Source organism: Pelobates fuscus, chromosome 5 (genome assembly GCF_036172605.1).
Source record: "Pelobates fuscus isolate aPelFus1 chromosome 5, aPelFus1.pri, whole genome shotgun sequence".
Lineage (NCBI taxonomy): Eukaryota > Metazoa > Chordata > Amphibia > Anura > Pelobatidae > Pelobates > Pelobates fuscus.
Window position 1 is genome coordinate 95,341,825 of NC_086321.1, and position 21,699 is coordinate 95,363,523.

Consider the following 21,699-nt stretch of genomic DNA (forward strand, 5'->3'; position numbering starts at 1 on the left):
TCCTCAAGCCCTGTTCCCTTACTCAGTCCCTGTCCCCCTCCTCAGTCCTTGCCCCCATCCTCAGGCCCTGTCCCTTTCCTGAGTCCCTGTCCCCCTATTTAAGGCCCTGTTCCCCTTCCTCAGTCCCTGCCCCCCTCCTCAGTCCCTGTCTCCCTCCTTAGTCCCTGTCCCTTTCCCCAGTCCCTGTCCCCCTCCTCAAGCCATGTCCCCCTCCTCAAGCCATGTCCCCTTACTCAGTCCCTGTCTCCCTCCTCAGTCCCTGTCCCTTTACTGAGTCCCTGTCCCCCTATTTAAGGCCCTGTCCCCCTCCTCAAGCCCTGTCCAATTACTCAGTCCCTGTCTCCCTCCTCAGTCCCTGTCCTCCTCCTCAGTCCCTGCCCCCCTCCTCAGCCCCTGTCCCTTTCCTCAGCCCATGGCCTCTTCCTCAGCCCATGGCCTCTTCCTCAGCCCATGCCCCCCCCCCCTCCTCCTAAGCTCCTGTCCCTCTTCCTCAGCCCTGCCACCTTACTCAGCCCATTGTCCCTTCCTCAACCCATGCCCCCCCTCCTCCTAAGCTCCTGTCCCTTTTCCACAGCACTGTCACCTTACTTAGCCCCTGTCCACCTTACTCAGCCCCTGTCCACCTTACTCAGCCCCTGTCCACCTTACTCAGCCCAGTGCTCTTACTCAGCCCCTGCATACAAGCATCAGCCCCTGTCCCCCTCCTCAGTCCCTGTCCCCCTCCTCAGTCCCTGCCCCTCTTCCTCAGTCCCTGCCCCTCTTCCTCAGTCCCTTCCCCTCTTCCTGAGTCCCTGCCCCTCTTCCTCAGTCCCTCCCCTTCTTCCTCAGTCCCTCCCCTTCTTCCTCAGTCCCTGCCCCTCTTCCTCAGCCCCTGCCCCTCTTCCTCAGCCCCTGCCCCTCTTCCTCAGCCCCTGCCCCCCTCCTCAGCCCCTGCCCCCTTTGTCAGCCCCTCAGCCCATGCCGCCCCCCCCCCCCCCAAGCTCCTGTCCCTCTTCCTCAGCTCCTGTCCCCCTCCTCAGCCCCGTGCCCTTACTCAGCCCCGGCATACAAGCGTATCATTTTTTTTCGGGTGCGGGGGGGGAGGGGGGGGGGGGTGAGGGGACGGGGAGTGGATCTTGGGTGAGTTCCTGCACTTTTTTACCCAGGACTTGACCCCTGTTCTTAATGCAATTGAAGAAAAAAAAACGGTAACAAATTTAAGCATGTTTTGTGTGTTTGAATGTATATATGTATTTGTGTGTAGTGTTGGCATTTGAATACAGTTGTATGCTTGTATGTAGTGTGGCTATAGGAAAGTAGTGGTGTACTGCAGAGTTGGTGTTTGATTGCTAGGATGTATGCACATACACTGCCCCGCAAACACACTGACACATACATTCACACACACAGAAACACGCTGACTTTAACACACACAGATACACACTGACTCATACACACACTAACATACACATACACAAACAGATACACACACACACACACACACTGACACATGATAAGTAATTACTCTAAAAATTAAAACGCCATCTGGTTCTAAATATTAAGACTGTATCAACCAGCAATAATGAGTTGTTACATAGCGAACAATTTACATAGTCTTACTGACTAATAATTGTACAGGCCCCTCCACGGTCTTCACTGTTGTATCCGTGAAATATAGCAATTGGACATAGAATTGACCTTTCCTATATCCTCAGAACTGTAGTAGAGAGGCAGACTTCTCATAAAGGGTCTCTGTCAAGCTGACAGGGCTTGACAAAGACCCTGCTGGGTTGAAACGTTGCTGTTGTTTTGCAATTAATAAAGCTGCTATTTTGGCTTTTATCCTTGAGTGCCTGGTTTAATATTTATTTTCTATATTTGCTAGTACATAGGGCAGACCCACTCCCTCTCTGGACAGTATCACCCATTTGAGTGGAGCCAGTGATGCAATCACATCACTGAACCGTTCCAATTACCCACCATTAACCGGCATCCCACACTTGGGAGGTATGCTAGAGGCTTATTTATGAACTCCATGTATCTTTGTCAACTCCTCAGGAAGACAGTTTAAGTCAGACCTCGGTTACAAAAAAAAAAAGGGGGAGAAGGGATGGGGCAAAACACTGCACAATATAATCCAGTACTGTCTCTTTCCTTTGTTTGGTCTGAAATAGTTTATCGTATGTATTCTATGGAATAATAAAATTCACATTATGTCACCAGTTCTTGTATTGAAGAGCCTAAACTATTCAAGAGAGTGCGATCATTTCAATGTTGTGCAAAATACAATTATGGTTTGGGGTGAAATTTCTAAGTGGCCGGCTCTATTTCTAATATTAGAGATATACTTTTGCAAGATATTTCTCATGAGCGCCATCCAGTGTTATACTTTCTCAGTGACGTTAGTATTTTATTTCACAATGTGATAGCATGGATACCTTTACTTTTCAGAAACACAATATAAAAAAAAGGTTAAAAATGTAATTCTACATCTGCTCAAATAAGCTGAATCAAGTAATATGTTTTGGCTGTAGCAGCTGGTTTGGTTGCAATCAAAATCGATTTGTCTTCAAACTTGTTGAAATGTAGTGAGGATCATATACTGATCCAAAGGTAGACACAAATATTTTACAACACTTAAAATACTACATCTTTCTTCTAATTTAACATCTTACCTCTAAAATCTCATGTAATGTTATCAACTCCACTGAAGGCTCAACAAAAACGCCCTAAAAGATTAAAAGCATAATTATGATCACAGTTGCCAACATATATTAACGGTCGAATTGATATATGTTTGATACCCCCCCTCCTCTTAAGTTAATACTGATCCTGATACACCATGATCAAGCAATTTAACACTAAATAATGGTTGCCACTGGCTAAGGCATAGTTACAGACTTCCTTCAAGCCATACCTATTCATATCAGCAATGGGCCTTGTAAGAGGCTGAAAGTGGTCCGTTGACACTCTCAGCCAATCACAGACACCCATTACTATTCAGGTTAAAAATTGTTTCATGCTGAATGGAAATGAGAAAAGATACTCCAGGTACTATAACCACTTCAATAAGATGAAGCCGTCATAGTACCTACAGTGTACCTTTGAACATGTGCCATGTGTCAATATTGCGCTTGCTGCCACACACTCTTGTTAAGGAACTTAGATTATGAGTAAATTAACGCTTGCTGCTTTGCAACTCTTTCCCAAGGGATTTACTGGGAGAAAGAACTCCAATACCATAACAACAACAGTCCTCTGTAGTACTTATGGTGCCAGCAGTGCCCTAATGCCCTCCCAGAGCAAGTAATCAAACCATTTAAAAACTTCAGTTCCCCAGGCACCCACTGCCATGTCCACTGCCGCTGGAACCTTCTCCAACGAGAAAAGCTTTGTCATGCAGGGTTGCCCTTATTGGCAGACCGAGAGCAGACAGTCGGCTTAGCTTCTGGGAGCACCCAGTTGGTTGTCAAACAGTTCTGAAACTATTTCACTACTTTCTCTGGGAAGCAGCCAGGGAACTCCTGGCGCCATAATCCCTGAATTGACTGTAGTGATTATATCGCTTGCAGTGTTCAATGTAGAAATTAGCATGTAAAGAAGGCACTCTAGTGTCCAATTGAATGCCAGTCTTTGCGTTTGCAGAGAACATAAAAATAGTGGTGATTGCACAGCAAATATAAATAAACCTGCTTTCAAAGACTTACCTTTTTCTTCTTACTGCTCTTACTGTTGTGTTCGGGCAGAGGGAAATGTTCCTCTAGAAAGGATCCCAGTGATGTTAATAGTTCCTCCTTGTACGTTCTTAGTCTCATAAGTTTCTTTGCAAGATCTTTACTAGATTTCCATGGATATAAACACAAAATAAGAATAATAATTATACAATAACAGATTATGGTCTCAAAAGCTCTTGAGACCTAGTGATCACGGTAGTGCAGACACAGTCAGGATTGTTACAGTGGAATTGATAGGTTAACATTTACTTAAAGGAATATTCCAAGCACCATAACCACTACAGTCTGCTGTAATAGTTAATGCGTCAGGAGTTCCTTAACGGTGTCCATGTGTAATCTCTCAAATCATTTTAGAACTGTTTGACACTTACCTGGATCACGCCAAGTGCCCGCACTGGATCCTGTCTTCTTGAGCACCCGATGCCAAATGCAAATGTTCAATCACTGACAGAGAGTCAGCCACACATACTCAGCCAGTGAATGGGTCAAAAAAGTTATTCTATGGAACAAAACTGGCACCTGGCTTCTTGAACTCTGAGAAGCAGTGCAAGTGCCAGGTGGGATCCAGGTAAATTAAAACTCAGGTAAAATGGACCATCCATTGTTCATTGCTAAAGCATTTTTTATTTTATTTTTTTTAAATTGTGAGTTGGAGTTTCCTGCCTCAAGGGTGACTCCCTGTCACTTTTGCTCAGGTTATGACTTCCTTGTTAACGAAAGAGGCAATGGCTGGACTGAGAGGTTGTGAACATCACAAGAGCGCTCTCACTGCTCTGGTTAACAAGAAAGTTTTAGGCAGAGCAGAAGCAGTGGGATGATGCTATCAGTGGCCCGGCACCATAGTCCACCATTAAATCATAAGTAACCCATTAAATCTAGCCATCCTAAGCATTTCAAAATAAATAAAGTGGTTATGGTGCCTGTAGTGTCCCTTTAATTTGTCTCCCTTACGTTTTCTCTGGAAATTCAGGAACCTCATTTTTCAGCTTATCGAGTTTGGCAGTGAGTGTATCCACAACTTTCTGCTGGTCTTCTAACCAATGCTGTTCTCTAGAGGAAACGCAAACACATACAAATAAAATGTTCTACCTTTAACAAGATTGCAGAGAGAAATGGATAAATTGGATAAGAATAAAGTACATGTAAAAAATTGTGAAGAACTCATCCCTACCTTCAGTATATGACAGCCATATATGTGCACCTTGGGTCAGTGTTTAAAAACCAACAGTTAGCCTTTGTGCAGGGAGTGAAGCAGGGAAGACCATAGAGAAGAACTGTTGGTATGCAAACACTGTCTAACCCAAGGTATATGGCTGAATGATCTTGTCATATACTAAAGGTATGAAACCAGGGGTCTGCACTCACCTTAACATACATTAATGGGGTGCTGCTGGGGCCAATTTTGTACAATACACAAGATCCAGCGCACTTACTCATCCACTAAACAGCAACTTCAAAGCTGTGTGGCTGACTTATGCAATGTATCTAGATCTTGTGTAATATACTAAAGGTACGAATTAGTTTTTCTCATTGTATTTTCACGTATACGTCATTTAAAAAAAAAATCTATTTCCTTTCAAAACTTGATTAAAGGATTATTATGTTAAAAAAATAGCTTTGAGGTGACAGTTGTCCTTTAACCGCTACTTATCAATATATTGACGATGCTATTGAGCGTTTTGGCCTTTGCTACCACCCTTTTTTAACTGTTACATTTTAGATCCTCACTCTTCTACAGTTACAGATGTGTGTGCACCACATGTCAACAAAATTGTTAATCTAAAATAAAATATCTTAAGAGCATCTTCCATATATTGTAATATTAAATGGAGGCTTTTGTCAATCGCTCACTGTTTAGACTTTTAAATGCATATAACTACACAAAGTTTAAGAAACTGTGTGGTGACCCACTGTGGGGGTCATAGCATCTGGATAATTAAAAACTTTTCTCATGTTGAGAATTGAACTTTTGATGTAATATAAGCTTAATCCTTCTTTATACAAATAAAAAGGTTTTCCAAGAAGAACATTCACAGCATCCATGTTTGTAGTATGTTTGCCATATGTCCAGTATTTTTAAAAAGGGAAAATCTTCCCTCTCTGGAACCTCAGGGAACAAAGTTGACAAATTTCTTTATTTTTTGCAGATATATACAATTAGAAAAAAATACAAGTTTTATTTATAAAAATACATATTTAACCCCTTAAAGACACATGACATGTGTGACATGTCATGATTCCCTTTTATTCCAGAAGTTTGGTCCTTAAGGGGTTAAAGTGAGACCAGAGTCATGGTCTCAGGAAGGGTTGGATGCAACTTGTATAAATCCTGACTTCTGCAAGGTTACACATTTGGAGATAGTTTACACCCAAACATGGCATCATGGCCCCCTTCACCTCAGCTACTCACAAGGCCATTATCAAGGTGCTCGGGACTCGTTCCAGCGTAACTCTTGAATTAGCCAAACAATGTTTAGTGGATGTGAAATATGTCAGATTGTTTTGCCTGAGACCACATAACTAAACACTGTGTGTAGGTAATATGCCCCTATGTACCATGTACTAAGTAGTGAAAAGGTGTGTAGCAATAACTAACATTTCTCATGAGTCTACTTTAATTACCAAAAAATAAATTTAAAAATTGCCCCATCCAGCTGTTATATGTAGGAAGACCATATCACCCAAGAACAATTCACCCATTTCTTATTTTTAACCCTAAACTAGTAGCACCTACATTTGTGACCATATTGCTAAGACCTGTCAGTGCATTTCTTCAGCTGTTTGTATGTGTGTATATTATGTCTAAACTATTTATTGTATGAGTGAGTGATTGGGTGGCTAGTTACTCAGATCATCTGGTGTGTGTATATACACTGACCATTCACAATGTTAAAACCACTGACAGGTGAAGTGAAATACAATAGTACCTGTCAAGTTGTGGGATCTATTAGGCAGCAAGTGAACAGTACGTTTTTGAATTTTAATGTGTTAGAAGCAGGCTTAATGGGCAAAATGATCTGAGTGACTTTGACAAGGGCCAAACAGTGATGGCTCAATGACTGGGCCAGAGCATCTCCAAAACGACAAGTCTGTGGGATGTGCTGGGACAACAAATCTGATCAATGGAGGCCCCACCCTGCAACTTGCAGGACTTAAAGGTTCTGCTGCTAATGCCGCGGTACAAGATACCACAGGACAAGTTCAGAGGTTTTGTGGAGTACATGCCTAGATGCATCCGAGCTGATTTGGCAGCATGACTGGTAGCTACACGGTATTAGGCAGGTGGTTTTAATGTTGTAATTTGATTATATAATATGTAAACTGGTGTAGTAATCAATGGGCTTTGTGTACTTTCCTGCCAACAGTAAATATGAATGTCATACTTCTCCAGGTTTTTCTTTAACTCCTTATTCTTGGCTAGAACTGAAGAAAGGATCTTTTCAAGCTCTTGGTCCGTCTTTTCCAACTGCAAAGTGAAAACCACATATAATACACTAATACAACAACATAGCAGAGCGTTCGGGACGTATAGGAGTACAAACTGTAAGACTTGCTGACATTATAAAGTTAACATGTAGCAGATATTGGAAATGCAATATTTTAAGTTAAAGGGACATGCATCACTTTGTGACAACTGTCTCATTCAATAGCTTCTGCTTTGAAATAGACAGGTGCCTCACTCTACAGGGAAAAAAGGTAGGTAAATAGGATAGATTTATGATCTCATGCTTTCCACACCCACTCCAAGATGGACACTGATCGAAACTCCCCTAGCTGAGTAACATGTCCAATAATGTAATATGACCAAGTTTATAGTGAGTTTAAAAACTTTTAAACTTTTTCTAGCTTTATTTTTGTTTGTATATTTGTTTAAAAGTGTTCATTTGCTGGTTTAAAAAAAATTGTAAAGTCATGCATGTCCCTTTAAAGTCCTATGTATAGGAAGACTACCTGGACCATCACTTTCAGGTTTTCTCGTACATAGCAAGCATGGAAGAATTAAACAGAATTTGAACTACTCCAACTGAGATAAAACAACCAGCGAAGACAACCTTTCCTTGAATTATTAAATTGTATATTTTGGGTAAATTTTACTTAAAACACACTATAGTCACCCGAACGACTACAGCTTATTGTATTTGTTCTGGTGAGTACAACCATTCCCTGTAGGCATTTTTCATGTAAACCCTGTCTTTTCAGAGAAAAGGCAGTGTTTACATTGCCCCATAGGGACACCTCCAGTGGCCACTCCTCAGATGGCCACAAGAGGTGCTACCTGGGGCAGTGCTGCAAAGTGTGAATTTTCCTCATAGAGATGCATTGATGCATCTATATAAATAGGTGCTTATTGACCAAGTAGGCGTTTGGCCTTGCCCCTCCTCTTGCAGATTTAAGCCATTGGGAAAGCATTGGATTGGCTGAAATCATAAATTCAGATGATGTCAGCAAGGAGGCGGATTGGGGATTGGGGACAGGGCCAACGCGGCACTGGAAATAAGGTAAGTTTTATTACCTTTTTAGGGTGCTAAGGGGGGCAAGCCCACCTAAATGGTGGTTTGGAATATATGTTTTTTTTTTCTGACCGTATAGTGTTATTTTAACATCTTTATACACATGCTTAGATATGAAGAAGTGTGTTTCACTTTTTATTAAACGTGAATAAACCAGGGCATACATAAAAATTAGGGATGGCTAAATGTACAGTCCACTTAATACGGAGTATGCCAAATATATTTATATATGCTAAATGTATTAATAGATTCTAATATCAAGCTGTACGGCTCCAGCTAGCTTTGCACAAAATTCAGAAGCAAATAATTGCTAGTAGTTTGGATTAAAAACATGGTTTAATTTCTCCTTTTCCCTGGGGATATGGCTCACTACGGACCTCACCCAGCTCTACACGCACAACTTTTCCACAATACTACTCACGCTGAAACAAGACCTTACGCGATGGGCTGGCCTGTGTGTGTCATGGTTTGGCAGAATGAATGCCATTAAAATGAACCTCTTGCCGCGCCTGCTGTACCTCTTCCAGACACTCCCGATACGAATCCCGACGCTGTTCTTTCGCACCATGGATACAGCTATCTCCGGATTCATATGGCAAGCTAAGCCTCCCAGACTGAAGAGGACTCAACTGCAGCAGACAAAAGCACATGGTGGAGTGGGACTCCACTCAATCTTAACCTACTACAGGGAAACACACTTACATCGCATAGTGGACTGGCACGCATTTAAGTCGGACAAAATATGGATACGCATGGAGGGGGTGCAGGCGGAGGGGACACTCTTGGCAGCAGTTTGGTTGGACGAACACACGAGGAGCGAGCAGACACGGACTCACCCCCTCATAGGGGCGACACTGCAGGCCTGGTACTCCATAAGAACCAAACTCTCGCTTACAACAACCCCAGGGCCGCTGACTCCAATCACCCACAATCCCAATGTGGCTGGGGGCCTCAAACCACAAGATATCAAGACATTTGGAGCAACAGATTTAACGCACATGCAACAATGGTGTGCGGCAGACACCCTCAAACAACTCCCAGACCTCATACCAGATAGAACCCCGACGAGTCTAGAGAGATTCCGCTACTTCCAAATAAAGGCATACTACACCTCACATAGCGGAAGATGCCTGTTCCACAGGAGCCTGACGGAGTTCGAGGAACTCTGCAGGGCCCGCACGCACCTGAGCAGGGGTGTCTCCACACTATACGCTCTGCTCCAAACGGCAGCCCGCCCTGAACCTGCGAGATACATGGCACGCTGGGAGGAAGCTACAGGAGTTGTGCTAACGGAACAACAGTGGACGAAAACATACTTACGCACCAAAGCTCTATGAGCTCGAAACACCAGGAGCTCAACTACAAATTGCTGACTAGCTGGTATAGAACCCCTGAGCAGCTACACCGGATGAACCCGGACGCCTCCGATCTATGTTGGAGATGTGAGGAAGCAGGTCCATACGCAGATCAAAGAAATCCTAGACACCGGCCTCCAGCTACAACCACTTCAGATGCTCCTCCACCACACGTAGATGCCCATATCGAGATATAAAAAATCACTTACGAAACACCTACTAAACGCAGCTAAACTGCTCAACCCAGCCATATGGCGCACCACGCAGACCCCTGACCCCCAACAGTGGATGGACAAGGTAGAAGAGATCCACGGGATGGAGACACTCACAGCATCCCTAAAGGGAACCACTGAACGATGCCTACAGACGTGGACACCGTGGATTGACTTTATCTCCCGAAGAGGGACCCAGAACCCCAACCCAGTGCACTGGTCAGAGGGAACGCAGGGAGACCAACCCAACCTGGGCCCTGAGGAAGGTGAATGAGACGCGTGAAGTGGAGGGACGCGGACGACCGCGGGTGGCTCGCAGGGGCGGGTGGGCACCTGGGAGGGGGTGACACCCTTCCCTACACACACCCATTGAGCCCTACCTCCTGTTCAACCCCTACCCATTTGACCGCCCTCCACACTGGCCCTAGTACTGATGCACATCGGAACAGATCGGAACAGATCTCGACTCCTGGCAACTGCACCTGCGCGGACGAGGGGACCATAGGAACATGGATGGACCCGAATTGTGGGCCAAGCCACTAAAGGAAGACCATCAAGCATAAGGAGGAGCCACAGATGACACGCACCCAGAGTTCAGATGGGGATGTAGGAGGCACAATGGGTCTTGTTGCAAGCCCGACTGACGCTCGATCGACAGATGACTTGAACGGGATACACCGAAGATAGGGGGGGAGGAAACAAGGGCAACGGACATGACAACCTGAACGCGACAACTACCGATATAGGGCCATAGAACCCAAACGCTATCGGGGAGACTACCACTAGAGGCCCCGGATCTATAGCGACCCACACGGAACAGGGCAATTACCCCTTAGAACTATTGGACCGGAGACTGGGACCCCCCTGACCCCAGAACACATGCCATAAGTGCTTACATGGGCACTCGACAGACAGGGGAAGCCACCCACCACGTAATGCGGATAAAAAACACGCGATCTATAGCAGATAATCGAACTTCTTGTAATATAGTTGACGAAGCTTGTTCAGACATTTGCGGTAGGCGATAAGGTCAAGTATAGTGCCAAGTTTCTCTGAATTACGAAGATACAACTGTTGTATTATTACATTTACGCTATCCTGTGACAAAATGACGATATATTGAAAAATAAAGATTGTCAAAATAAAAGAAAAGCACAGGCTTGAGTCGTACATTTCTAATCAAGACAAATGTTTTAGGATTCCTTCCCCCCCCCCCCCCCCCCCCCCCAAATTTAGGGGAAAAAAACATGTTTGTAAATTAAACATCCATATGTTTGTTTGCGCTAAATGAGAAGGGAGTGCATTATATTTGAACAAACACATAGGTTTCTGATGTCCTAATTCTTTACAGCACTAATATACTCCGCTTCTGCATTAATTATTGGCGAACGGTGTCTTCTTTAAAATGCTTTATAATATGTCAAAAGAAGAATATTAACTTTTCCTTCTAGAAGAGGAAAACTCAATGTTCCCCTTACTTCCTCTCTCCTTATAGCCCATACAGCTGCTCTCATTTCATACAGATTGATCTTTCACAAATTTTAATGAGGTTATTTCCTGATGAACAGAATGATTTAAGCATAATAAAACAATTCAAATTTTTATGATCTGTGACATGAGCTCATTAAAATGGCAAAAAAATCCAAATGCAAGACTTCCCTGAGCTCAAAACAGACCTCAAAATTACCCTACATCACATCCAATTTGATCTGTGCCCTAATAAATTTAGTATAGTAACAGACGTGTTGAGCAAAGAATCTACTTATAGAAATGATTCTGTGGAAAAGAAAGACTAATCAATAAGTATTTTAACAGAAATAAAGCATATTTTGTAAGATCCTTGCCAAGAAAGTACACAACTTATGGGAAATGAGATGGTTACCTCTTCTTTTCCAATTGCTAACAGGACGTCTTGATTCTTAGTGATGACTAAAGAACATAAAAAAAAATAAAAATAAGTAGCAGTTAATGTTTTTATTCCTATAGCAACGTATTGCCAAAGATTGTCGTCCTCATTTGAGCAATGTCTAATAAACAAGAACAAAAATAAAGCTGGACAAAAAATGAGAACACACTCCACCGTGTTTAGACAAGGTGAAAAAAGGATCTCAAGTATTCACCTGTTTTAAGTAGGATGTACCTGGCAATCGGAGTTACTTTTTTTGTAATTAAAGGGTTTATTGAGGATTTTCTTTTGTTTTCGCTTAACATTTGAAAAACAAATTATTTACAAAAAAACATATACATCTCACAGCATAGAGGACCCTCAATAAATAATAAAATAACAACAATCATGCACAAGAACTTTTTAGTGCCTTAGCATTTTAAAAAGGACAGAAAAGCACATGGGAGTAAAGGTCTTCATCCACGGGTTCCAAATTTTAAGAAAGTGGTCTGTAGTCTTGTTAATAGCTGCTGTAATTTTTGGGCGCCTGTGCTGGGGGTTCACCACTCCATGTTTTGGCCAAGTACAATCTTAATATAAACTAAATATAAGTTTATGTGCTGCTCTGGTTATGGAGAGGCTTCTGTATTCTCTATTAAGAATGACCACCCAAAACTCCAGAGGTAGGGTTCCATGAAGGCATCACGGGAGCTTTTCAACTAGGGATGCCCAGATGGCTGGACATTAGGACATGTTCACCAGGCGTACAGGTAAGTACCCTCCTCCCTGCAACACCTGAAACTGGTATAGGTCATATCAGAATGGACCTTTGTCATTCTGGTAGGGAGTAGATACCAATGTGCCAGAACTTAATAGGAGGATTTTTTTGTTACATGGGTTGATTGTGTAATATGCAATGTATTGGTAAATATTTAATTCCATTCGCTCTCCTCCAGCTCCTCCCCTTAGTCACCCTGAGATAACGTGGTCTGGGTATGTCCAGGGGCGTATTAGCCGCGAGGCAAACAAGGCATTTGCCTTGGGCGGCATTTTCCAGGGGGCGGCAAAAAACGCCGCCCCCAAATGCCCAGGGCAAATGCCTTGTTAGCCTTGCGGCTAACTGACAAGCCCTCTGGGCGGGCGATCTGCTGGGCGGCGCTGACGGGTGGCTGGCGAGGGAGCACTTCCTCTGAGCAGACAGCTCAGAGGAAGTGCTCCCTCGCCAGCGCCGCCCAGCAGCCACTGGACCACCAGGGAGAGAGGGAACCCCCCCAGCATTCCCAAATGTAAGGAGGCTGGGGGGGGTTAAATAAAAAAAAATAAAAAGTGTGTGTGTGTGTGTGTGTATGTGTATATGTCTGTTAGTGTGTGTGTTTGTGTGTGTATGTCTGTTAGTGTGTGTCTGTTATTGTGTATGTGTGTGTGTGTGTGTATGTATGTCTGTTAGTGGATGTCTGTTAGTGTGTGTGTATGTCTGTTAGTGTGTGTATATATGTCTGTTAGTGTGTGTGTGTGTGTGTATGTATGTCTGTTAGTGTGTGTCTGTTATTGTGTGTGTGTATGTCTGTTAGTGTGTGTCTGTTATTGTGTGTATGTCTGTTAGTGTGTGTGTGTGTATGTCAGTGTGTGTGTGTGTGTGTGTGTGTGTATGTCTGTTAGTGTGTGTGTATGTTAGTGTGTGTGTGTGTGTGTATGTCTGTGTATGTCTGTTATTGTATGTCTGTGTATGTCTGTTAGTGTGTGTGTATGTCTGTTAATGTGTCTGTTAGTGTGTCTGTGTGTGTCTGTTAGTGTGTATCTGCATGTCTGTTAGTGTGTATCTGCATGTCTGTTAGTGTGTGTCTGCGTGTGTGTCTGACTGTGTGTGTGTCTGTTAGTGTGAGTGTGTGTGTATCTGCTAGTGAGTGTCTGTTAGTGAGTGTGTCTGTTAGTATGTGTGTGTTTCTGTTAGCTAGTGTATGCGTATCTGTCAGTGAATGTGTGTGTGTGTATTTAGAAGGTGGGGCGGGGGAAGGGTTGGGTGGGAGTGGCGCGGGCGGGCGGGAGGGGGGCGCCTGAGTTTTGTCCTGCCTAGGGCAGCACAAAACCAGGATACACCACTGGGTATGTCACAAAACAAGTGAGAATGCAGTAAGGAAAAGAACCCCAGTTTTTTATGTGCACGACTGCAGCTGAATTCTGAAAAAGTGGACTCCTTGTCCGGGTATCCTCTTGGGAAGGATCAGACAAAGGGGAGAAGATGAGCTGCCCAGAAAAATGTAGTTTTTGGGAGTTGGTGCTTCTCCACCAGATACTCCTTTGTTACTACTGAGTCTTGAGCTACCAAATGGCGAACCTCTGTGATGAATTTCTACTTCCACCAGGAGAATGCCCTATGCCGGCACCCTTTAGGAATGCAGGGTTTTAGAAGAGAGGATGTAATGCTGTAGTGCTGAGTGCTGTAAGGCCGGACTTCGGAGTGTCTGTGTAAAGGTTGCATTGGAAAAATCAATATGATTTTTAACCTCTTACAACCTTACTTAATATATAATTTCCAGACTAATATTACATCCTCCACAAGCATTCATTAAACTGCTGAAGTGCTGGATTGCTTTTTTCTTGTTGAGGTCATACGGAGTGGGCAGTTTTATGGGAAACACTTAAAATAAAGTGTTCTAAGCCAAGGATGAACAAAATGAATATAATTTTGGAGCCAAAACCATATATGACCTTGGGAGTCTGCAGTTATGTAAACCTCATCCACAACAAAGTGTCCATGCCAGGTAAATGACTACATGAAAAACCAATATAATTGCATTTATATTAGGGACATGGTTAAACTATTTTCCTGTTGTGATGGTATGGACAAAAGCAAACCAAGGCAATTATAGTATATTTTTTTACAATATTATAATATTGGCACAACTAAGCATGGATAAATTGCAATTTAACATGTTACAGGAAGAATAACACACTGAGCTATTCACTACACTCCCAATTGTATTAAATTAAAACCAAATGATAACATTTAAGTTAAAATAGCAAAGCTGTGACTATATCAGAGGTGGATAATTTTTTACAAATCAGTTATTTTAGCCTCTGTTTTAGTTGGATTTAATTTACCAAAATGTGGAGTTTAGTGGATAACCTATTGTGTCTGTTTGCTCTGCCCTGCATATGTTTGAGAAATGCATTTGCCTCAATGCTCAGCCAGCCACCACATATTTAGTTTGAAGGACAGCACAGAGTCTATGAGTACTTCAGGATGGGTGAGCTTCTCAGACAGTATCTCCTGTGCTAGAGGCAATCCTGATTTAGCTATGAATTTAAAGTAAATTGGCCACATGTTGGGTATTCAATGATTGCTGGTGGAATACTACCACTCTAACTTCAATGGACTAGGTGTTCTGCTGTCGAACTGTACTCCAATTGATTTAAGCAGGAATTCTGTAGTACAAGATAATCCACTGTGGTGCAGCCCTCCCTGGTACAGGGCCAGCATGTGCCTAATATTTACTGCGCAATACAGTACTTGAGCTTCTCCTTATCGTAACTAAGCTGTGTTTGCATTCGTGGGCAATGAGAACAGCATCATGGGACTGAAATAATTTGCGTTGTATATCAGGCTATACCATTACTGTGTACATATGCTCTAAATAAATTAAGCTCGGAAGTAATGATTGTGCAAAAATCTCAGAGGTGGCAGATTGTATATAAAAACTGCAGATTGTCACATGTATCACTACAAATGCTATACATCTCTGAATAAATACAGTATTAAATGAATTATCAAAGAATGGAATCAGATTGCCAGAAAAGTCACAAACAAATTACTGAATACTGCGGAGAAAGAGTGCTTTTACTTTGCAAAAGAAAAAAGGCTCACAGACTTGTACGTCATAATGTACGTTTTGTACATAGTGTACAAAAAAAAAATGTTTTTAATGAAGCATACCAAGCAGAAATATAGGAAATTTACTATTTCATGTGTCTTTTGATCACGAAGACTTACTTTCAGGTGTTTTCTTCTGCCACTGGTCATATTCTGCATTCAGGGCTTTTACTTGCATCATTAGCAAGTACAGCTAAATGGAAATAAAACATAATTTATATATACAGCAATTCTGTATGCATTATACTTTTATCAGCTTTGCGTTAAACAGCTTTTTATTCTCACTAGGCACCTGTCTGGCTTATCCTACTCCGGTTGTTCACAAATGTAGGTATATTTCTAAAGTCTATAAATCTTACCTGTCATCCAGCACCAGGACAATCTCCATGCACCAGCTATTTGGGAGATCATCAGGATTAATGATCTTTGGCCAATCCAATGCTTCTCATAGAGAATCATTGAGGACATAAGGCACATGCGCAGCAATTACCAAGAACCGCCAGTCCAATGTTTCCATTTAAAATTGGATCTGGGAGATTATTTTAGACGAGCACATTATAGATTTTTAAATAAAACGCGTATTCCACAAATCTAGTTTAAAAACAAAGTTTTCTCTATATTCTAGCTTGCCCACATATAGATGTTACACATAACTTCTCACATTATCTGGATCATACTAAAAACTAGGGATCGACCAATATTGATTTTTTTAGACCCGATACAGACGATCTGTGAACTTTCAGACTGATATCTGATAACGCACTGATACCGATATTCTGTACATTTACCATTTTGAAAAAAGAAACAATCTTGACACAAATCTACTGTTCACTGAACATGTTTATTATTATTTATTTAATTTTGTAATTTTTTAAAAAAAATGTATTAAGTGGTAAATACATAAACTATACATGCCAGTCAGATTTTTTTATGTTTTCAAGAATATTTAGTGTTCCTGTCCCTTCCCTGTCCCTTAGTGTACCTCTCCCCCTCCCCTCTTTGTCCCTTAGTGTTCCTCTCCCCTCCTGGGTTCTTAGTGTACCTCTCCTCTCCCTGTCCCTTAGTGTACCCCTCCCCTCTCTCCCCCTCTTAGTGTTTCTCTCCTCTCCCTGTCCTTTAGTGTCCCTCCACCTCTTGGTGGTCCTCTCCCCTCCCTAGTGTGCCTCATTATCTCTCTTGTAGCGTGACCGAGTGGACCGTGGTACAGGAGCTTCAGTTTCCTGTACCTGGCCGGACTGACAGGAAGTGAGCACTTCCTGTCAGTCCAGCTGGGTACAGGAAACTGAAGCTCCTGTACTGCGGTCCGCTCTGCTCCACTCAACCACGCTACACCGAGGGACTGGTTGGGGGAGTGCTGTGCGCTTTCTTCCTGTCGGACACTCGATTCTTGCTCCTCCAGAGCCAGTGCGCCCTAATGTGGTTGCGTTTTCCGCCTTAAGGACACGCCGGCCCTGCATGCACTGTGCCACTGCCGCCTTTCACATTATTGGCAATATCGGTATCAAAAGTGGCCGATACCGATATTTGCCAAAATCCAGAATATCGGCCAAACCTATAATTTATCTGTCCCTACTAAAAACACATCTACAATTCACAATAATAATTAAAGGGTTGTTCCAACCACAACGGCCACTTCTGCTTTTAGAGGTGGTTATGGTAGCAGGAGTCTGGTATAACTAGGGGTTACTAGTAGGGATCAACCGATATCACTTTTTAAGAGCTGGTTCCGATAATCTGTGGCCTTCCAGGACTATATACACACACACCATATATGACCATATATGATATGTGTGAGTGTAAATATGTGGGGTAGGATTCTATGGATTATTTTTTTTTTATATAAAAATTATTTTATATAATTGTTATTACATTGTTTAATAATTAAAACCGGAGGCATTATACTCCCTAGTGGTCGAGTGGCTGTGTGTATACTGCCAGGGGGTTACACATTGCAACAATGGTGGCTTAAACCCAGCGCACGCCATCTTCTGTCTTCTCTCCAACTCTCTTGACCCTGGTGTGCCACGCAAAGCCTTGCCATGGAAACCCGTGGCAACTCTTTGACAGCAGAGGGCTCGCGAGAGTTGCAGACAGGCTCTGCAGATGGCATGTGCTGGGTCCAGGCCACTATCTGCATTATAGGTATCATTATAGACTGTTACCGATATTGCTGAAAATGCAGAATATTGGCCGTTAATATCCGCCAGACCGATAATCGGTCGACCCCTAGTTGCTAGTTGCAACGCAGGTACATGTGACTTAGACAGCCCAGAACTCAGTTCTGGACTATTTAATGTCAATGCTGTGCAAAAATTACATTTGTCGCCAAGTCGCTGGCTACAGACGTGGTCAACTTCTCCTTTGCAGGCAACACTCCAGTAAGTGGAAGTTTGATTTTCCCTCTCTACGTACAGTCTCTCCTCATCCTTCCTCCGATTTGCAAACTCTCTCACTTGTTTTTTAATTTACCTAATCCCCCCCCGTTCATCCCTTCCCTCACTGGCTCTGAAGACGCGTCCGATTAATTGCTTCTCTTTCAAAAGTATTTGATTGGACCGCTCAAAGGAGCCTGTGATGTTGGATGACGTGTGAAAAGGAAGCACCCGGCACTCGATTTCAGGTAAGTTTAACTATATATTTGCAGCCTTTTAAGGGGAAGACCTAATTAGTAATGTCCAGTAGGCATTCTAAAATTAAATAGAAGCATTTTTTGCAAGGTTGAAGTAACACTTTAAAATATTACATTACTCCCGAGCTGCAAATGTTGGAATGTTTTGCAACCTAAGAACTCCACCTTTGTATTTCAGTAGAATTTAACCTGTTAGGTCTTCAAAACAAGGAGTTCTACTGGACGTCATGTTTTTTAATCACTTGAGGCTGACAAGATCACTTGGAAATAAGCTCTAAACTTTGAGATTGTCAAGTATTTTGCCACTCCAGTGTAAACTGAATAGACCCCACTTATTGTGGCCTACGATCTTCCCATATAAGATCAGACCATAAAAAGAGCCAGTGCTCCTTTAAAACACCTACAAGTAACTAATAAAAAATGTTCAGTGAGCTCAGACTAGACAGAGGAAATAATGAAATGGAAATCATTACAGTAAATTGCAATGTGGTTTGAGAGAAGGAATGGAAAGAAACAGACAATATAAAGAAAAAATAGTGCAAGAGGAAAAAAGGGACCTGATGATGCTTTTGGAAGAAATTCTATGACCGTCTTCTAACTTCACTACACAAGTAAAACATCTTACCTGTACTTCTGAACTGGAGTCCGGTAGTGTTTCCGTTCCTCTCTGCAGCAAACGGCTCTGGCACTGATCACAAAAACAAATAAAATCTGAGCTTATTTAAATGAATATATTCTCCAACACTGCTATCCAGATTTTTCTTAACCATTTCATTTCTGAAAGGGTTAAAAAGCAAAGCCAAAAAGAATCAATTATATGCAAGTTTAAGAAGGAACTGCCCAGGTACTTTAACTGTATAAACAGATTTTCTACAAAAAAATAATAATAAAGCAAAGCAAACATCTAGAAAGACATTTTGGCTCTTTAAGAAATTAAAAGTATCCACCACAGAACACAGAAGTGCTCATGCACATGCTCTATTACATTACAATTGACATGTGTATTCAAAATGAATTTAAAATTTAAGAGAACACTCCACTGCCCAAATACAAAATAATAAAACACTTTTTAGTAGATATACCCCAAATGAACTCATGCATGCATTTAATTATGCATGTTTTTCATTGGAGTTATATCTCAAAACAGCTTGCAAAAACTGCAGATCTTTTGTCTGCAGCCTTTGCAAACCCTCCTCTTCTAACCCTGCCCATACTTTCTGTGGCTGTCCAATCACTGACTTTCCAATGCAGCTCAGTGAGAGCAGGTGCTCTAGGCAATTGCTGCAAATAAGCTAACCAAACTAATTAAAATGTTCTGAGTGAAGTGCCCCTGTTCCCTTTACCCTGCAATGTAAAACAATTAAAATCTCCAAATCAGCTATAGTTACGGCTTGGCTATTTGAAAATATGGAATTTAGTGTTTGAATAAGATCACTACATCAATTTACAATATGCATAAATGTGTGTAAAACAAATTGCATTACAGAAACACACCAAGCTTTTAAATAAATATTTATTTTTAATATGTTGGAGTGCTTTTTTAGATTTAGTGACCCCATCATTCTACAAAAAAAAAAGTCACTTACCCCTAATCCAGCCGCAAGAAAGCTTTCTCCACCTCCGGAATCGTATCACTACTGATGATCTCCAAGCCAATCCATGTGTCACAGGGCACATGCACGGCAATTGCTACAAATCTGTCACCAATGCTTCTCACAGAGAAGCATTGAAGCCAAAGCCTCTCTTTGAGAATCACTATCTTCTGCTTTGCGCAAGTGGTCAAGACTAGTGAGGAAGACAAACTTCAGCTGGGTGGCGTTACCAAGGGTGTTCATAAAAGTGGGATTTCTCTTGAAATTAGCACAATCATAAAATAAAACAAAAGGGATATGCTCCTAACTCCTAAAGCATTTCAGAAAGCCAAAGAGCTTTAGGGCTTTGAATTATTCCTTTAAAAATATTACCACACTTTGGCAAAGTTATAGCATTGATCCTTTTCCACCATATCGTCAACTGAGGCTGGATTGTAAGCAGCTGGGGAATCTGCTAAACGGTGATTAAACATTTTAGTCTCAATCACATACAATGGTTAAGGTGCATACCTCTTGTATTTGCTCCCACACATCCTCACACTCCTGTAACAAGTCTTCCTTAGCATTCTCAAGGATTTTGGTTGTAGAGCTAATATTAGGAGGCAGATCATGTTGGTAATTTGACATGTATCTTGCCAGCTGTTCTGCCTGAGCAAAAGAAACAAAAAACTGAATTTTCACCTGTAGTTATATAATTATTACTTGAAAGAACAGCAAAACAGGAAAACAGAATAAACGTAACACATTCAGACTCACAATGTAGATTAAAAAACATGGCATATGGCTATAGAAGGGGTATACAGTATGGATGGGATAGTATTTACATATCATTATTCATGGCTTAAGTAAAACAATTTTATTTAAAAAACTAATATATAAATAAAGAACGACAATGTATTTAAAAAAAACCACTCGGGGGCCCATTAGTATAATTAGGATAAATATCTTCTTTATGGTCCATTCAAAACCATAAACAAAACATCATCAGAATTTTTGTACTGTGTGGTTTGTTTGTTTGCTTGCTTGTTATTTAAATGTACCTTTTAGTTTTAATTTAAATAAGTAACACTTAAAGGACCACTATAGGCACCCAGACCACTTCAGCTCAATGAAGTCGAGCTGGTCCAGCTAGGGTTAACCCCTCTGACAGCCGCGAGAGGAGCTTGCGTGCTTCTCATTGTGAAAATCACAGTGAGAAGACGCCAGCGACCATAGGAAAGCATTGTAAATGCTTTCCTATGAGACCGGCTGAATGCGCGTGCGGCTCCTGCCGCGCATGCGCATTCAGCCGATGACGTCGCTAGGAAGGAGGAGAGGAGGAGGAAAGCTCCCTGCCCGGCGCTGGAGAAAGGTAAGATTTTAACCCCTTCCTCTCTCCAGAGCCCGGCAGGAGGGGGACCCTGAGGGTGGGGGCACCCTCAAGGCCCTGTAGTGCCAGGAAAACAAGTATGTTTTCCTGGCACTATAGTGGTCCTTTAAATCATTTTATGCAAGGAAAAAACAACATGACAAACAGGTAAAAAAACAACAACTATGAAGCCATATCTAAAGGGTGTAATCATTAAACAAATTAAGCCCCAAATAATGTCTTAAAATACAATTCTGCTTACTTAGATATTTCACAAGTGCCTGTTTGGTAAATAGACTTCATGACTGTTCAACATGAATATTATATTTAATGATAATATATTTTCCAACATGCAGATTATATTTAAGCAAAAATGTATGTACTTTGAGTATATAAGTGCACACAACACGTGTAAGTTACATTTTATATGACATTTAAGATGCTAAATACAATATATTCAGTGGCTTTAACGAGCCTGATAGTAAAATACATCACAAAACCATAAAATCCTGGCTGCAGATTTATACGAGCAGGCAGAGTTCATCACAAGTCGATGACATATGAAATTCCAATACATGTATCT

At 41.9% G+C, this 21,699-nt stretch overlaps 1 protein-coding gene across 1 annotated transcript in view; it reads right to left on the reverse strand.

The window, feature by feature from the left end:
- Positions 1-21,699, reverse strand: part of CENPK (centromere protein K) — a 51,878-nt gene that overhangs the window by 8,346 nt on the left and 21,833 nt on the right. The window contains exons 3-10 of the mRNA XM_063454069.1: positions 20,279-20,416; positions 18,802-18,864; positions 15,668-15,740; positions 11,674-11,720; positions 7,097-7,179; positions 4,665-4,763; positions 3,687-3,816; positions 2,655-2,708 (exon numbers count right to left, since the gene is read on the reverse strand). Coding sequence (XP_063310139.1) covers positions 2,655-2,708; positions 3,687-3,816; positions 4,665-4,763; positions 7,097-7,179; positions 11,674-11,720; positions 15,668-15,740; positions 18,802-18,864; positions 20,279-20,416 — 687 coding nt within the window. The remainder of the gene's footprint in view (positions 1-2,654; positions 2,709-3,686; positions 3,817-4,664; positions 4,764-7,096; positions 7,180-11,673; positions 11,721-15,667; positions 15,741-18,801; positions 18,865-20,278; positions 20,417-21,699) is intronic.